Raw genomic sequence first — 18162 nt, 5'->3', positions numbered from 1 at the left:
GGGGACTAGTGCCCTTATGATATCTCCTCGTGGCCTGATATCCAACAAACTCGTGAGGCCTTTCAGATACTTCTTGATTTCGTCATGCCCTTCTTTGCCTAAATCATTCCACCAGAGCCGCAATTGGAGGGGGATTTTACTCATGATTGAAAAGGGTTCATTTGGAGTCGTGCTCATTCTGCACATTTATTAATAAGATTTTAACAAACGAAACTTATTCTGATAAAAAACAAAAATATATACGATTTTTCTCAAAAGGATTTCTGAACACGACCTCTCAGCACTTCATGAACGAAGATTTTTAAGGTTGTGTGAGGGAAAAAAACGAGGTGGCCGTCTGTACCAAGGCACCCTTCCGGAGTTCCTTTCGGGAACATTTGGCCATTTTTGACATAAGCGGCATCACCCGGACTTGTTTATGACTCTTTTATCATTTTTCAAAAATAGAAAATTCAACATTGCAAACACGGCCTTTCAATGCCTCGGGGACGAAGATTTTTAAGGCTATGTGGGTCGACTGGACCAAGTCTTAAAAATGACCCAAAGGTGGCTGTTTATGCAAAGTCAGCCTTCCGGCGTCCCATTCGGGAACATTCGGCTATTTATGACAAAACAACATCACCAACATTTAAAATTTGACATATACTTTTTGTTATTTATTTATTTTTGGCTTTTTTAGCAAAAGGTGGGGTTGGACCCGATGAGGGTTGCCTACGTATCTCACATCCGGTGAGAATCAAACCCGCGTAGTTCGGGCAATCAGGAATAAACAGATGAACTAACTTTTTTTTTTTTGAATGTGCGAAGGAACTACTTTAAAAGAAGAAAGGAAGTATTATTTTTTTTGATTGATTTTCTTTTTTAAAGAAAAGACTTCTAAGATATATATTTTTTGAATTTTCGTTTTTTTTTATTATTATTCTAAAGAAAATATTTTTCGTAATTTTACCTTTAATATAAGAAATGCTTCTAAAAATATTTTTTTTTTGAATTTTGAATTTTCTTTTCAATATTTAAAGAAGAGGGAAAATATTTTCGGATTCTTTTTATTATATATATATACGTTTTTTTTTAATAATTAAAAAAAACTTTCTAAAGGAGTCAATAACGGAAAATATTTTTGGATTTTTGTTTCGAAAACTGGGAGTCTAAAAGAACTTTTCTAGACTTTGCAAGACAAACATTTTCGCAACAAATAAAGATATATATACATTTTAGGAAATAATGAAAAACCTTTGGATTTTTATATATATATATATATATATATATATATATATATATATATATATATATATATATTTGCAACTAATAACAAATTAATTTTTTTTTTAAAAACAAACTATTTTATTATTTTTTATTTTTATTTTGGCATTTTCATAAACAAATAAATAAATAAAAACCCATTTCAAAACAAGACTCTTTTTTTTTATTTTCATTTTTATGGCAAGACAAACTATTTTTTTTCTAATTTGTTTTTTTTTTTGAAAAACAAGACAAAGCCACTACTCTTTTTTTCTATTTTTCCCTTGCTTTTAATAAGACAAATTAATAAGACACTTTTTCATTTTCTCAAAATTTCGGCAGAGTTTTGACAGTATTTGTGTATTAGGTTTTTTCAAAAATAAACAATCAATTCCCTAACCGCTATTTCTTTTTTTCAATTCCACAATATTCATAATATTCAAACACCGGTCAGCGAGACAAAATAAATGCACGGAAAACAAATAGGATGCCTCAGGATGGTCTATTATTTTCAGGTTGCTTGTCCTAGACGGACCCAACCCCTGTGTTGAGTCCCCTAAGTCAAATGCACATGATGCAAACAAACGTTCCTACTAGGGATCCGACATGAAGTCACGTTATTCTATGTTCAAAACCTGGGTCGGTGTTCTAGACAGTGTACCCGAGCGGACAACTCGAGCTGAGGAAGGAGCTCCTTTCCGGGAACCAAAAGGCCAGCCGGCTTAGAAACTTTCCGAGCCTCTTTTATTTAGGGTATGACACTAACAGAATAGGGAGTCTCAACCAGTAAGCACATCCCCGGAGGTAAGAAGAGAAAGGTTTCGGCACAGTTTATATACAGTTCAAATAATATCAAAGCGGTAAAAGCAGCATTTAGCACATTAGGCTCAAAACATGTAATAATCAGATAATAAATAAAGCCAAATAATAACAATTATTCTAAGCTCGAATTCTTAACCCTGAACCAGTGGTTCTGGGTTCAGATGATCCCCAGCAGAGTCGCCAGAGCTGTCACACCTCCTTTTTCCGCACCCGAGGGGCGCAGGGGGAGTTTTTTCCAATTAAAGGACAATCGAAACGGGATTCATTTATTTATTTCAGAGTCGCCACTTGGGAGATTTAGGGTGTCCCAAGTCACCAATTTTAATCCCGAATCGAGGAAATGAATGACTCTATATTACAGTCTGCGTACCAGAAATCTAGATAAGGAATTCTGTTAACCCGGGAGAAGGTGTTAGGCATTCCCGAGTTCCGTGGTTCTAGCACGGTCGCTCAACTGTTATATTTGGCTTGATTATCTGATTTTAAATACAATATGAACTTATGTGCGAATTTTTATCTTTTAACCGCTTTATTATTATTGTTTTTACAAGAATGTGAACGTCGCTTAAAACATATGTCTTTGGACTGCGTCACATGAAATGCGCCCACAATCCGGAACATATTTTATTTGACGTTTTGGGATTTGGATTTGGGTCGCATGAAATGCGCACCCAAGTTTAAGAAAGTAGATTATTAAACACGCACCTAAAGAGACTATCGTGTTATTATTTTGCGGAGGCCGTGAAATTCGCTAAACGACTCTCCTGAATTCTAAGTAATTTTAAACAAGTACTTACTGAGGGCCCCGCAATTTGCATTTTTGTTTGTCGAGGCTCGTCTCATTCTATTTATTTAAAGGAATTTGCAACGTCATGGAAATGCATCTCAAACCACGTCACAATCAATGCACCCGTGATTAGAGACATATTTCGATTTCGTTGAGATTTGGATTTGGGTCACATAAATGTGCACCCGAGTTTAGGGAGATACATTATTAAGACGCGCCTAAAGTAACCAACGCATTATTATTTTTGGGGAGGGCCGTGAAATTTGTTAAACGGCCCATCCCGGAATCTAAGTATTTAATACATATATTTTGTGAGGGCCCCGCAATTTGTCCCTTTTATTCGGCGAGGCTCGTCTCATTTTATTCTTTATTATTATTATTATTATTATTATTATTATTTTTATTTTTTAAAAAAAGGATGCCATTTTTATGTCTTTAACAATACTAAACTTACGGCCTCTTTACAACTAAAATCCCATGACTTGTTAGAAGTTTAATAAAAGGAGTTTAGTGAATGAGTGTTTCGGTGGTAGTAACAGCATGCACTAATACTATTCTTTTTCGAATGACCTAACCAAAGGAAAGGACGAACAGATTAACGTCAAACTTGTGTCATAGAACGACTAGTCCAACTTAATTAAACGACATCAAATAAACAAGAATAACATAACATGAAAATGAACCAAAATGCAGACAATGAAACATAGGCAGAAAATTTCCATACCAATTTTTATATTGCATCTCAAACATTCAACTTAAAGTTTATTTATCTAATACATCGAGGTTTACTGACCTTTGCACCTCGACAAACTCAGAACGACAAACTCGATTCCGACGGAACTCAAGCCGGACCTCACTGGACGAGGAACAACGACGAAACCTCGGACAAACACCTCGACGTACCGGACCTCGACGTACCGGACCTCGACGAACAGAAAGCTCGGACCCACAAATGTCAACGACCAGGGATTGTTTGGTTGCTGCTATATTTTTCCGGCGCGACACCTGTGTACGTGAAGCCGCAGTTGGAGGGGTCGTTTGGGCAGTTGACGAAGGGGGTGGTTGGACGACGCAGCAGCGATGGCTGCTGCTTGACGGGTGGTCGATGGGTGTTGCTGGGTTTTTGGTTGAGGTCGACGGGACTGGGGCTGCGACGGGGGGGGGGGGGGGGTGCGACGCGAAAGCATGCAGAACCAGCTGCTCGGAAATGCAGCGAAGCTTGAAAATGGTGGAGCAGCACCGGTCGGGGTTGTCCGGTGGTGTTCAGGCGTTAGGGGGGGGTGGTTTGCGACTGGTTTCTATTTGGTTATGGTGGTTTCACGGTGGGGAAGGCGATGGGGGTGGACGCAGGTGATTTCGGACGTGAGGGGGTGGCGTGTGGGCAGTAATGGAGGAGTGGTCATGGTCGACGGGGCTGGGGTTGCGACGATGGAGGTTCGTTGGAAGCTTGGTGGTCAGTGGTCGACGATGGCGGAGCTCGCAACGGCAACAATGGCGGATTCAAGGAGGAGGAGTGAGCTGGTCGGGTAGGGTTTTTCTCTTTTTTCAGTAGGTTTTCTTTCTTTCTTTTTTTGAAGAAGAAAGAGGAACAGTAGTTTTTTTTTCCAATTTTTCAAAGTCCTCCCCATGCTTTTGCCTTTGTCCGGGTTTTGTAGTGTTTTGCCCAGAAAAATGAGCCCCACGCGTGGTGGGGTTCAAGGCATATGTCCCCCACGCGTGGTGGTGTTCTCCACGTGTCCTGGACACGGTTTATTATGGGCTAGGTCCGAAAATTAGGCCTAAAACCGGGTAGTTTGAACCCGAATATTATTCTTTTGCCCAGACCCGAGAAATAGGAACACGTTGCTTAACTAGTCCTATGTAAGCAAAATAACTACCAAAAATAAGACTAGTATTTAACAAAACTATATCTTTTTAAATATTTTTAAGGATTTAAAATAGCTACAAAATATTAATAAAACTATTTTTGTAATTTTCGTAAATATTAAGATAAAATATGAAGTAATATTTTTGTATTTTTTCAAAGTTAAAATGACTATAAAATATTAATAAAACTATTTTTTTGTAATTTTTGTTTTTTAATAAAGACAAAATATAAAATAATATTTTTTGTATTAAAACGACTACAAAACATTAATAGAATTATATATATTTTTTTGTAATTTTCGAATTTATATAAAGTACCAAAATAAAGTACAATTTTTGTATTTTTCAAAATTATAATGACTGCAAACATTAATAGAACTATATATTTTAGTAATTTTTTGAATTTATATAAAGTACAAAAAAAAGTACAATTTTTTGTATTTTTTCCACGTTTATGAGAAATGCATAAACTAAAATTTATATATGTATTTTTTGTGATTTTTTCTTTTTGCAACGAAATAAAGTAAAAATAGTTAAAATGGCTATATTAGACCCAATTTCGCATATTCACGCTAAAAATGTGAAAAATCTCGGGGAGGGTCAAAAATCACGTGCTTACAATAGTGATTTTGAGTTTTGACTTTGTATGGAGGTGTTTAAGTTGATTCTGAAATCCAAACAGAAACAAATAGTACTCCTTCCGTTTCATATTAGATGAGGTAGTTTGATTCGGTACGGAATTTAAGAAAAAAAAAGACTTTTGAATCTTCTGATATTAAAAGCTTAATGGGTATAAAGTTTATGGGGCCATGACATTTGTGCGGTAATAATAAAAGCTTCTCATTAAGGATAAATGGCTAAAATGAAGAGTTTAAAATAAGGGTGTCTAACGGGTGGGCCGGGTCGGTCTGGGTAGGCAAAATTAGGAAACGGATGGGTTGGGAATCGGGCTGGTTACGAGTTAGGGCTTACCGGATTTAATGGGTTCGGGTTCATCTGAATAAAAAATGAACCATACGGGTTACGGGTACAAGGGGCCAGGCCGGGCGGGGTTAGTGTAATTTTTTTTTTTTTTGTATTTTGTATGACTAATGTAAGTTATATTAATATAAAGTAAAAAATATAAAGAATACAATGAAGATGGAAAAAATTGCACTTATAAATTGCAAGTGCTACATTTATTTCAAAATTACAAAATTGAAGTTTGCATTTAACAAGTAAATAACGAAAAAAGAGTAAAGCTAAATTTTCATGCATAATAATACTTCAAATTAATCTAACAAACTAAAACATTAAGCATATATACGTCTAATAATTTTAAAATAACACAAATTGTCTCAAATCAACTTAAATACGAATTTCTGGAGGACGCTCAAGACAACTCTTCATATTCCTCCTTAAACTGTTTGTGTCACACTTTTGACGAAGATTGACTCAACCATAGTTCTTGTACTTTACTTTCTGAACTTCTTCATTTTCTTCTACCACCTCAAAGTGTTCCCAAACATACGAGCGCACTTTAGAAGTACGGGGCATGATTTAACTTGAATTGAGAATTTGAGTTTGAGAAATGAGAGATGAGTGAAGAAATGAAGGGGGGGTGTATTTATAGTTTTTCAAAGGGCTAAATTAGTAATTACAAAAATATTAAATTAAAAAAAAATTGGCCCAAAAAAGGGCTAAATGTGCAAAATAGTCGTTGAGCCAACGGTCAGAAAGTAGAAACACAAAAAAATTGAAAGTAGCCGTTATACCGGTCTGGGCCGGTCCAGACTGGGCCGGTTAACCGGTTCTACAGTAAAAATCGTTGACCGGGTTTGACCCGGCCGGTTAACCGATAACCCCAACGTAAACAAACCAACCCCCTTACCCCATTAATCCAGCCCCACCCGGTCCCCTTGTACCGGTCCGGGCCGGTTTTGGTTTTAACCGGTCTGGGCCGGTCCGGTTATGATTAAACTCGGCCCGTTAGACATCCTTAGTTTAAAATTAAATTATTTCATAATTTAGAGATGTGTCATTTGTTTTGGAACACATTAAAAAGGAAAGTACTTCATCTAATATAAAATGGAGGGAGTAGTAAATAAGATAGATTTTTTCGTAAGTGATACACAATAACAATAGAGTCCGAAACCTAAATGGCAACTTTTTGGACTCAAAATACGTTTCTATCGTGTTAAAAAAAAGATACTTTTCTACACAAAACGCGGTATTATACTGTGCTTTACTGTAGCGAAATTTTAGCCGTTAAAGTAAAGTGCAGTCGCGTTTTACATATAGCGCAGTATTATACTACGTTTTACATATTAAATTTAAAGCCTCCCCTTTCTTCTCAACGACAGAACACAGTATCCTCCCCTTCCATTAAAAAATTCCAACAACGGTCCCCCCCCCCCGATTCTTAAAAAATGGGTGGACCTCACCCGCCACAAAAAGTGAAGATTCTAGGTCCCGCATACAACCCAAACCTTCGATTGTTGTGGTTTTCTCGTTTCGTGCTCAAATTTTCAATTTTCCGACTTTTCTAAAAACATAAATCGAGGTATTCCGATTTAGTTTATGTCGAAACTCATATAATAATGCATATTAGTTGTCTTGAATGTGTTTTCACGTTATTTTGTATTTTTTTGCGATTAAATTTGTATGTTATTTTATCCGGATTAAATTATTAGTGTTTAAAAAAAAGTTAAAAATTGGGAAATAATTATTTTTGTTAATAAAAATGTTCATAAATTTCTTTTACTATTTTATATGTAATTTCGTGAATGTTATGTTATTAAAATATGTTGTTTTTATTTAGTTTAAATTATTTATTTGCTTAAAGAATAGTGCTCTAATAGCGTAGTAAAATATAGAGCCTTATAGCGTAGTAAAATATAGAGCCTTTTAGCGTAGAATCTTTGTAGTTTAAGTATATACTAATTACAAACTCTATCCAATTACACTTTATAAAAATTAATTATTTAATTTATAAAACAAACACACAGAACTAACAAATTAATATATGCTATCAAATTAAATATCGAGTGCGGAACTCATAGATATATACTCTGTCCAATTAAAAATTAATTATTTAATTTATAAAACTAACAAAATTCTAAAAATATTGAAATTGACACACATAAGAATTCAAGATAGCTTGGTGCTACCGGGCCTCAAATATCGAGTCTGGATCCCATAGATATATACTCTATCCAATTAAATAATTAAATATTAATTATTATAACACAAACAAAATTCTAAAAATATTGAAATTGACACACATAAGAATTCAGGATAGCTTGGTGCTACTGAGCCTCAAATATCGAGCCTGGAATCCATAAATATATACTTTGTCCAATTAAATAATTAAATATTTAATTTATAAAACTAACAAAATTCTAAAAATAGTGAAATTGACACACATAAGAATTCAGGATAGCTTGGTGCTACTGGGCCTCAAATATCGAGCCTGGAGCCCATAGATATATACTCTGTTCAATTAAATAATTAAACATTAATATTGTTTAATTTACAGTAGACGATATGGACGTACCGCCTATGCATCCTGGACCTTTCTCGGATGAGATATTAGTGTTACAAGACGATCATATGTCCGCCTACGTATGGGAGGGAGAGCTAGTGGAGCAGACTCTCTGCGCCAGGAGAGTGGACGACGTGTGGGACTTTATGAGGGAGAGAGGTTTCCATTCCCGGGTAGTCCAGCGCCTGCGTGATACGGGCTTCTATAGGACTTTTGAGATTGGATGGCTGCAGCTCGACTGGTCTCTGACCACGGCGTTGATAGAGAAGTGGCGACCGGAGACGCACACTTTCCACCTGCCCATTGGCGAGACCACCATCACGCTTCAGGATGTTCAGGTTTTAATGGGTTGCCTGCTGATAGACTGGCCGTTGCACTGCCTCAGTATATGAGATCTATGACGTGTGCCCAGTATTTGGACTTGCTGCAGCAGTTCACTGGTTTTAGGCCACAAGGTGAGGTTGTAGCTTCAGGGGGCAGTCACATTTCTGTGACAACTATTAAACAGCATTTGGAGGTATTGCACCCCGACATCACCGGCGAGATAGATGTTCTACATATTCACCGGTACACGAGGTTGGCGCTGCTCCTTCTTTTTGGGGGTGTCTTGTTCCCGAACACTTCGGGAAATCTAGTGAGTATGCGATTTCTACATCATCTTCAGCGGCTAGATGAGTTATCCCAGTACAACTGGGGTGTTGCTTGATAAGTAGGGATTTTAACGAATTTCATGCTCCTGCTTGCCTATGCTTTGATTATAAATCGTTACAAAATAGTCCTAAAAGGCTCATAAGTTGTGCTTGATTGCAGGTTTGATCGACAAAGTGACTAAATGTCAAAGATAAGCTCAAAAGGAGTGAAACCTGCTCAAGTATCAAAGACAAAGTAAACTAAGGGCAAACAGGCCTAGTGCGGACCGCACAAAGTCGAATGCGACCGCACAAGGTGATTCAGAGAGATGGCAAAACCAGGCTTCAGGCAATGTGGCTGCAGTTCACATTGCGTGGTCCGCGGTGAAGGTTCTGCGACCGCACTGTATTTTTGTGCGGTCCGCGGTGAAGGTTCCGCGGACGCACTGCCTTTTTGTGCAGTCCGCGGAAGAGATATTCAGAGAGATGGAAAATGCCAATGTGGTCCGTGGTCATGGTTGTGCGGACCGCAATAGCTGCCTCCGCGGCCGCGGTCCATTCTACGCGGTCCGCGGAGCCCAAGTCAGAGAGCCCAGAATTGAAGTCCAAGAGCCTAGCGCGGTCGCAGTCCATTTTATGCGGCCCGCGCTGACCCCGTAGGGGTATTTTTGTCCAGTGTTTCTAGCCTAGTATAAATAGAATATTTTACCATTTTTAGGTCATCAGATATTTCCAGAACTTAGCTGCGCTCGTGGGAACTTCATCTGTAGCCATTTTTGACATCTTAGCTTTAAATTAAAAATAGATTCTTGTATTTTAATTTAGCATTTAATTAATATGCCTTGTTCTTCATCTATTCTCTATTTTCTCCTTCAAGCATGAGTAGCTAAACCCATTAGCTAGGGTTGTGGCTCAACCCTAGTGAGGGTAATTGATGGGTGTTGCCATCTATTGTTAGACTGACTATGGGTGTTTGTTATTTGGGTCAATTTTATGGTTTAATCTATAAATTGGTGGTTGCAAACACTGGTTTGTGCTAAAGTTGACTTGGCGCTTCATGAGAAGGAGAGCTTAAGTCTCAAAAATTGACCCAACAAGGAATTGAGATGTACTTAAGAGAATTGATAGTCCCAATTAAAGGGTTAAACCTCGAGAGAGTAATTACCCAACTTGAACCCTAGTTGCTTGAGCTAATTTGCCTACCCGTTTGGTCTCTCGAGAGACAATTGGGCAAAATCACTCTTTCTACCGAGAGGTGTGAGAGTGGGTAAAATTGTGCAACGGTTATAGCATAAACCTCAATTATGTCAATCGAACCTTAGTAACATCTACCCGTCAATTAGCCACCTAGGTAATGTCACGACCCTACTGCCTTTCTTTCCATTAGATACAACTTAGCAATTATCTCGTAGCATAATCTAGTTTCAATTAATAGTTTGATAACAGTAGCTTATAATCAAAAAACCCAAAAATGTATGGAAGTGACATTAGGAACAAATACACAACTCTAGTCTAGATAGATACTCGACTCCATTCCTAGCCCCCTGTGAAAATCGATCCCGACCCTCATATCGGGTAAAAGCTATTGCGACCCTCTCTTCCTACCTTTTAGTAGTGTGGAGTTGGCAACGTTCACTTTTTTGTGCCGTTGCCGGGGAGCTAACGGTTTTGGCTATCTATTTAGTTAGTTTTAGGTATTGTTCTTCTTTCCTTCTTTGTTACTTACTTGTTTGTGTCATTACTCAGGTACTAACATGGCTTTAAACAACACTAATGATCCTCTTGGAAACATGATATCAGGGGAGGAGGTAGATGATCTTGAGCAAGATGAGGTGCCTCTTGCTCCTCAAGGTCAACGGAGAGGCCGGAATGATCCAAATGACAATATTCCAGACCCTCCCCTGGTTCCTCCAAGAGTGGCTCCCAGAGTATTACCGAACCAGGGCTACGCAAGTGCTATTGTCCCATCCTGAATCCAGGCGGGCAACTTCCAGATAACCAATGTGATGCTGACCTTACTTGAGCAGCGTGGGTACTTCACGGGCGCTGCAAATCAAAATTCCTACAAACATCTCAAAGGGTTCGTAGATACATGCTGGGGGAGCAAACAGACGAATGTTTCCAAGGATGCATTGAGATTGAGACTTTTCCCGTTCTCACTTCGGGGAAAGGCATTGGATTGGCTCGAGAGACTCCCCAACCATTCTATCACAACTTGGGATGAGTTGGCGGATAAGTTTATTGCCAAATTCTTCTCTCCTAGTCATATGGCGGCATTTCGAGAAGAAATATTAGCCTTCAAGCAAGAACCAACGGAACCTTTGCATGAGATTTGGGAGCGGTATAGAACGATGGTGAGGGAGTGCCCAAATAATGATATGACCGAGGCCATGATCCAACAAACCTTCTACCGGGGCATAAATACTAAAAATCAATGCATTGTTAGCCAATTGTTCGGGGGCAATTTTATGAAACTTTCTTATGAGGAGGCATGTGATGTACTTAATGAAATGGCGGACACTTCTTCAACATGGCAGAGTAGAGCAAATGTGCCTCAAGGTGACCCTACGATTATCCATTTGCATAAGGAATTACATGATCATGGGCAAGCGATAGCTGAACTTACCACTACTATGAATCAATTGGTTAAGGCACAGTTGCAACAAGTTCAGAATCCTCGCCAAGTGAATGCCATGGAGGGTGTTAGTATGCTTATCAACAAGAGAAGGCAAATGAGGCAACAAAATTAAGGAAATTCTGAGCAGTTTGTTGATGAATATGATGGGTGTCAAAATGATGGTTATGATGACCAAAGTGAAGAGGTACAATGGAGGCAACTCTTCAAACCAACAATGGCGACCCCAAGGAAATTGGGGCAATCAACAACAAAGTGGTGGCAATTGGAACAACAATCACAACAACAATTGAGGTAATCAGAACAACAACCAAGGCAACTAGAATGGAAATAACAACAACTGGGGCAACAACAACAATCAAGGCAGGTGGAACAACAATGGAAACCAAGGCAACAAGGGGCAAGGCTTTCAAAGGCTCCCAATGTACCAACAACCGAACAATCCACCCCCTTTCCCTTCTTAAGATCCTAGTTCTTCTGGTAATGATATGGGTAGAATTGAAATGATGTTCGAGCAGATAATAAAGAGGAATGCAGATTTGGATGCACAGTTAGCTTCTCACAACACCTCTATCCGAAACTTGGAGGTGCAATTAGGCCAAATCTCTCAATCATTGAATACTCGCCCGAAGGGTGATCTACCAAGTGATACAGTAGTAAACCAAAGGGTGGAAATAACAATCATGTGATGGAGGTTACATCAAGAAGTGGGAAAGGCGGTGATGTGAATGCCTCAAAGCAAAAGCAAGTTGTGGATGAAGATGTTGAGTTGCGGGATGATGATGTACCTTTTATTGTTGAAGATGTGGTTGAAGAGAATGTGCACAATGATGTGAGGATTGATATTGGTGAGGCCGAGGTAGAAACCCAAGATGTCGTGAACCCGTCTAGGGAACACGTGATTGACATGCCCGAGCCGGTTGTGCCAAAAGTCAGGGCTCCTTTAACAAGGCCACCTCCACCTTATCCTCAAAGTCTTGCAAAGCATAAGAATGATAGACGCCAGTGTGGTTTATCCTATTTATGACAGTTCGTGGACTTCTCCAGTGCAATGTGTGCCGAAGAAGGGTGGTATGACTGTGGTCACCAATGACAACGAAAAACTCATCCCTACTCGCACGGTCACCGGGTGGAGAGTATGTATGGATTACCGAAAGCTAAACAATGTGACCCGAAAAGATCATTTCCCATTGTCATTCCTTGACCAAATGCTAGATCGTCTTACGGGGCGTGCTTTCTATTGCTTCTTGGATGGTTACTCAGGGTACAATCAAATTTTAATTGCCCCGGAGGACCAAGAGAAGACAACTTTTACATGTCCTTACGGCACATTCGCTTTCTCTCGAATGCCGTTCGGATTGTGTAATGCTCCGACAACCTTTCAACGTTGCATGATGGCTATTTTCACCGACATGGTGGGAGATATCTTGGAGGTTTTCATGGATGATTTCAGCGTGGTTGGGGATTCTTTTGATGAGTGTCGAAAAATTTGGATAGAGTATTGACCCGGTGTAAAGACACAAACCTCGTACTCAATTGGAAAAAATGCCATTTCATGGTTGAAGAAGGTATAGTGTTGGGTCACAAAATCTCGAAGCGAGGAATTGAGGTTGACAAAGCCAAGATAGAGGTGACTATTTTGGGCCAAAGAATCAACAAAATGTTTCATCCGGTGAACTACGCAAGCAAGACCATGAATGAGGCTCAAAGGAACTATACAGTCACCGAGAAAGAGTTTTTGGATATCGTGTTTGCTAGGGAAAAGTTTTGACCTTACCTTATGGGAGCCAAAGTTATAGTGCACACCGATCATGTTGCCCTTAGGTATTTGATGACCAAGAAAGACTCCAAGGCGAGATTGATGAGATGGATGTTACTTCTTCAAGAGTTTGATCTAGAAATTGTTGACCGGAAGGGTAGTGAGAATCAAGTGGCGGAACACTTGTCCTGTTTGGAGGAGGAGCGGAGGCCTTGTGACGACTTCTTGCGATGTTAGTGAAGGATATACCATGGTTTGCCGATGTTGCCAATTACCTTGTGACCGGAATAATCCCGTGTGAGCTCTCTTCTAACCAAAGGAAGAAGCTCAAGCGGGATAGTTTGGATTTCTATTGGGATGAGCCATACTTTTTCAATATTTGCACGGATGGTGCGATTCGTAGATGTGTCCCGAAGGAAGAACGATTGAGTATCTGAGAGGCTTGCCATTCTTCACCCTATGGTGGCCATCAAGGTGGGGTGAGGACCGCATCGAAAGTTCTTAGTTGTGGATTCTATTGGCCCACTATGTTCAAAGATGCGGGTAATGTGGTGAAGAGGTGTGATGAGTGCCAAAGAGAGGGCGAAATTTCAAAAAGGGATGAAATGCCTCTCAATACGATTCTAGAAGTGGATATCTTTGATGTTTGGGGCATCGATTTCATGGGTCTATTTGTTAGCTCTTGTGGGAATACTTACATTCTCATGGCGGTTCACTATGTCTCAAAATTGGTTGAAGCCGTGGCTTTGCCTAATAATGATGCCCGGAGTGTTGTGGCATTTCTTAAAAAGAGCATCTTCACAAGGTTTGGCACTCCTCATGTGATTATTAGTGATGAGAGGTCTCACTTTTGCAACAAGGCTTTCGGCACGTTGCTTTCCAAGTACGGTGTCAATCATAAGGTTTCTACCCCTTATCATACTCAAGCTAGTGGTCAAGTGGAAGTCTCCAACAGAGAAATTAAGAGCATCTTGTCAAAAATTGTCAATGCTAATAGGACCGATTGGTCCAAAAAGTTGGATGACGCTCTATAAGCTTATCGGATGGCTTACAAAACTCTGATTGGTATGTCTCCGTATCGGTTGGTATTTGGAAAAGCTTGTCATCTTCCGGTTGAGTTAGAGCACAAGGCATGTGGGCTTTGAGGAAGTTGAATTTGGAATGGGATGTTGCGGCAAATCTTCGTATTGAACAACTCAATGAGCTCGATGAGTTTAGATTCCATGCCTACTCAAGTTCATCTTTGTATAAAGACAAAATGAAGTACCTTCACGACAAATATGCTCGGGGTAAGGAATTCAAGGTTGGAGATATGGTTCTCTTGTTCAATTCCCGGTTACGTCTGTTTCCGGTAAGCTCAAGTCAAAGTGGAGTAGGCCATTTGAAGTTGTGTTTGTGACCCCATTTGGTGTTTTTACAGGTTTATTAGAATCAAATTTTCGAAAAGGGTAACCGGTGACCCCTGAGGTTTATTTATAGAAAACCTTGTGGGGCCCGGTCGTACCTACCAGCGCGGCTACACAAAACGAACTGCGAACTGCGCTGGTTTAGTTCAGAAGAAGCTTGAGAAGGCAACCTTTGCGGACCGCACAAAACAGACCGCGGCCGCGGAGGTCCACCGCGGCCCGCACTAAAGGGAATGCGGCCGCGGTGGCAATCTTCAGAGAGTACCTCACTTGGCCTTCACCAATACGGACCACACAAAGTGCAATGCGGCCGCACTGGCAACTTCAGAGACTATTCAATTTTTCCAAAATGTTTTGCACTGTATCAACACAATCCCAGCAACATCTCATAACCAAATTAGCTCAAAAATCAATCCTACACTAGAAAGAAAATCAAAGAAAACAAGAAGAAAAAGATATGGGTTGCCTCCCAAGAAGCGCCTGATTTAACGTCGCGGCACGACACATGTTACCATTACATCACTTTAGATGAAGAAGTGCCACCACACGGTTGTCATCAAATTTTCCAAGATAATGCTTGACTCGGTGCCCATTAACTCTGAAAACTTCAACATTTTTGTTCCTTAGATCAAGAGTCTCCCAAGACCAAGACGTCTTGGACATCCATGTCAGCAGCCAAGCGCAGACCCAGAATGCAAGCCTCATACTCGGCCATATTATTGGTGCAATAGAAGCGTAGTTGAGCCATAACAGGATAATGCCGTCCTGTTTCAGAAATGAGTACTGCTCCTATTCCAACCCCTTTTGCGTTTGCAGCTCCATCGAAGAAAAGCTTCCAACCCGGTTCCTCAGGCAATTCCAACTCATGCAGATACCAGACCATCCCACATGATGAGGACTTGAGTCGGCAGGTCATTGAGTTGGAACCAAGAGTCACTTTTCTAGAAGAAAGGGTGCGTCGGATTTGGCATCAATATAGGTTCTTAGAGCCAAAGAACCAGGTACGAGATCTATCCAGAGGCGAGTTGGATCCTAGTTACACAACTTGGTACGGTAAAAGGTCCCAAACCCATCTAGAGCCCGAACGGACCGTAAAAAGGCCCCATGTCCAACAATTCACCGATGGAGCACAAGTGCAATGGGATTGGTTGGCCAAAAAAATGAGTATAGGGCTACCATAAGCAAGCTGGAAAAACAAGTCAAGGATCTTCAATTTAGGAATGGTTTGCAAGCCGCCGCGGATGAGGGCGAGAAGAAAAATCTAGCCAAAGAAAATGGCGCCCTTCGAGCACAAATTTGGGAAATAAAAATAACAGCCGAAAACTCCGCCAGAAGTGCAAAGGACTGAAGAGTTCCTGAGGAAGATGAAAGTACAGGACTATTCTGTGGTCGAACAGCTGAGAAAAACACCAGCCCAAGACCAAGACGTCTTGGACATCCATGTCAGCAGCCAGGCGCAGACCCAGAATGCAAGCCTCATACTCGGCCATATTGTTGGTGCAATAGAAGCGTAGTTGAGCCGTAACAGGATAATGCCGTCCTGTTTCAGAAATGAGTACTGCTCCTATTCCAACCCCTTTTGCGTTTGCAGCTCCATCGAAGAAAAGCTTCCAACCCGGTTCCTCAGGTAATTCCAACTCATTTGTATGCATTACCTCTTCGTCAGGAAAATACGTTCTTAAGGGCTCGTATTTTTCATCAACGGGATTCTCTGCCAAATGGTCTGCCAGCGCCTGGGCTTTCATGGCCGTCCTCGTTACATAGACGATATCAAACTCTGTGAGCAGAATTTGCCATTTTGCCAACCTTCCCGTGGGCATAGGTTTCTGAAAGATATACTTCAATGGGTCCAAACGGGATATGAGATAAGTAGTATACGAAGACAGGTAGTGTTTCAACTTCTGAGCTACCCAAGTTAGGGCGCAACATGTTTTCTCGAGTTGAGTGTACTTGACCTCATGTACTGTGAATTTCTTGCTAAGATAGTAGATGGCTTGCTCCTTCCTTCCTGTGTCATCATGTTGCCCCAATACACAACCAAATGAATTTTCCAAGACCGTCAGGTAAAGAATTAGGGGCTTCCCGGGCTTAGGCGGGACCAATACGGGTGGATTAGACAGATACCCTTTGATTTGGTCGAAAGCCTCCTGACACTCTGCCGTCCAACCTACCGCAGCATCCTTTCTCAGCAGCCGAAATATGGGCTCACAAGTTGCTGTGAGTTGAGCGATGAACCTGCTGATGTAATTGAGTCTACCCAGCAAACTCATTACCTCTGTTTTGTTCCTTGGCGGTGGCAAATCTCGGATGGATTCAATTTTGGATGGGTCTAACTCAATCCCCCGTCGACTGACGATGAATCCTAGCAACTTTCCTGATGGAACCCCGAATGCGCATTTGGCCGGGTTAAGCTTGATATCATACCTCCGGAGTCTTTGGAAAAATCTCCTTAGGTCTGCTACATGGTCCTCCTGACGCCAAGATTTGATGATCACATCATCGACGTACACCTCTATTTCTTTGTGTATCATGTCATGAAACACAGCAGTCATTGCTCGCATGTACGTTGCCCCGGCGTTCTTTAACCCGAACGGCATTACCCGATAGCAGTAGGTTCCCCATGGCGTAATAAACGCTGTCTTCTCAGCATCCTCTTCGTCCATTAGGATCTGATGATAACCCGCATAGCAATCCACAAAGGATCCGATCTCGCGCCCAGCGCAATTATCGATCAGGATATGAATGTTGGGTAACGGAAAATTGTCCTTGGGACTTGCTTTGTTGAGGTTGCGGTAGTCGACGCACACCCTGATTTTTCCATCCTTCTTTGGGACTGGTACCACATTGGCCAACCACTCGGGATATCGAGTGACCCGAATGACCTTTGCCTGCAACTGCTTAATCACCTCTTCTTTGATTTTTACACTCATTTCTGTTTTAAATTTCCTTAGTTTTTGCTTGACCGGAGGGTATGCCGGGTCAGTGGGCAATTTGTGAACCACTAAATTTGTGCTTAATCCAGGCATATCGTCATAGGACCATGCAAAAACATCTTTGAATTCCATGAGGGTTCTGATCAATTCTTCCCTGACATTCGGCTCAATGTGGATGCTGATTTTGGTTTCTTGGACGTTATCAGCGTCTCCTAGGTTTACAGCCTCAGTGTCATTTAGGTTAGGCTTGGGTTTTTCTTCAAATTGGCATAATTCTCGGTTTATCTCTTCGAAGGCTTCACCTTCATCACATTCAGATTCATCATCACAAACGACCTCTTGCATCATTGAGTCAGATTCAGATTGATTTATTAGACTAGGTCGAAGATCCGCTGTGCATGCCATGTCATTAGAACCAGTAAAAAGAGAACTGTTCAGAAAGAAAAAGAACAAAACAAAAATTAAAATGGAACAAAAGAAAAGAACTTCATTAACTTGCGGGATAAAAGGGTTCACACTTTTACAAAACGAAAGTAAAATTTGGATTACACCCTTGAATA

General features: G+C 40.5%; 1 protein-coding gene across 1 annotated transcript; it reads left to right on the top strand.

The window, feature by feature from the left end:
* The first annotated feature begins 8242 nt into the window (after nucleotides 1-8242).
* LOC104219428 (serine/threonine-protein phosphatase 7 long form homolog) lies at nucleotides 8243-9056 on the top strand. Its single transcript, XM_070148165.1, has 3 exons — nucleotides 8243-8578; nucleotides 8671-8757; nucleotides 9051-9056. Exons 1-3 carry the CDS (start codon nucleotides 8243-8245, stop codon nucleotides 9054-9056), a joined length of 429 nt encoding a protein of 142 aa, XP_070004266.1.
* The last annotated feature ends 9106 nt before the right edge of the window (nucleotides 9057-18162 follow it).

This window comes from Nicotiana sylvestris, chromosome 6 (genome assembly GCF_000393655.2).
Source record: "Nicotiana sylvestris chromosome 6, ASM39365v2, whole genome shotgun sequence".
NCBI lineage: Eukaryota > Viridiplantae > Streptophyta > Magnoliopsida > Solanales > Solanaceae > Nicotiana > Nicotiana sylvestris.
This window is presented reverse-complemented; position numbering and strand designations above follow the sequence as displayed.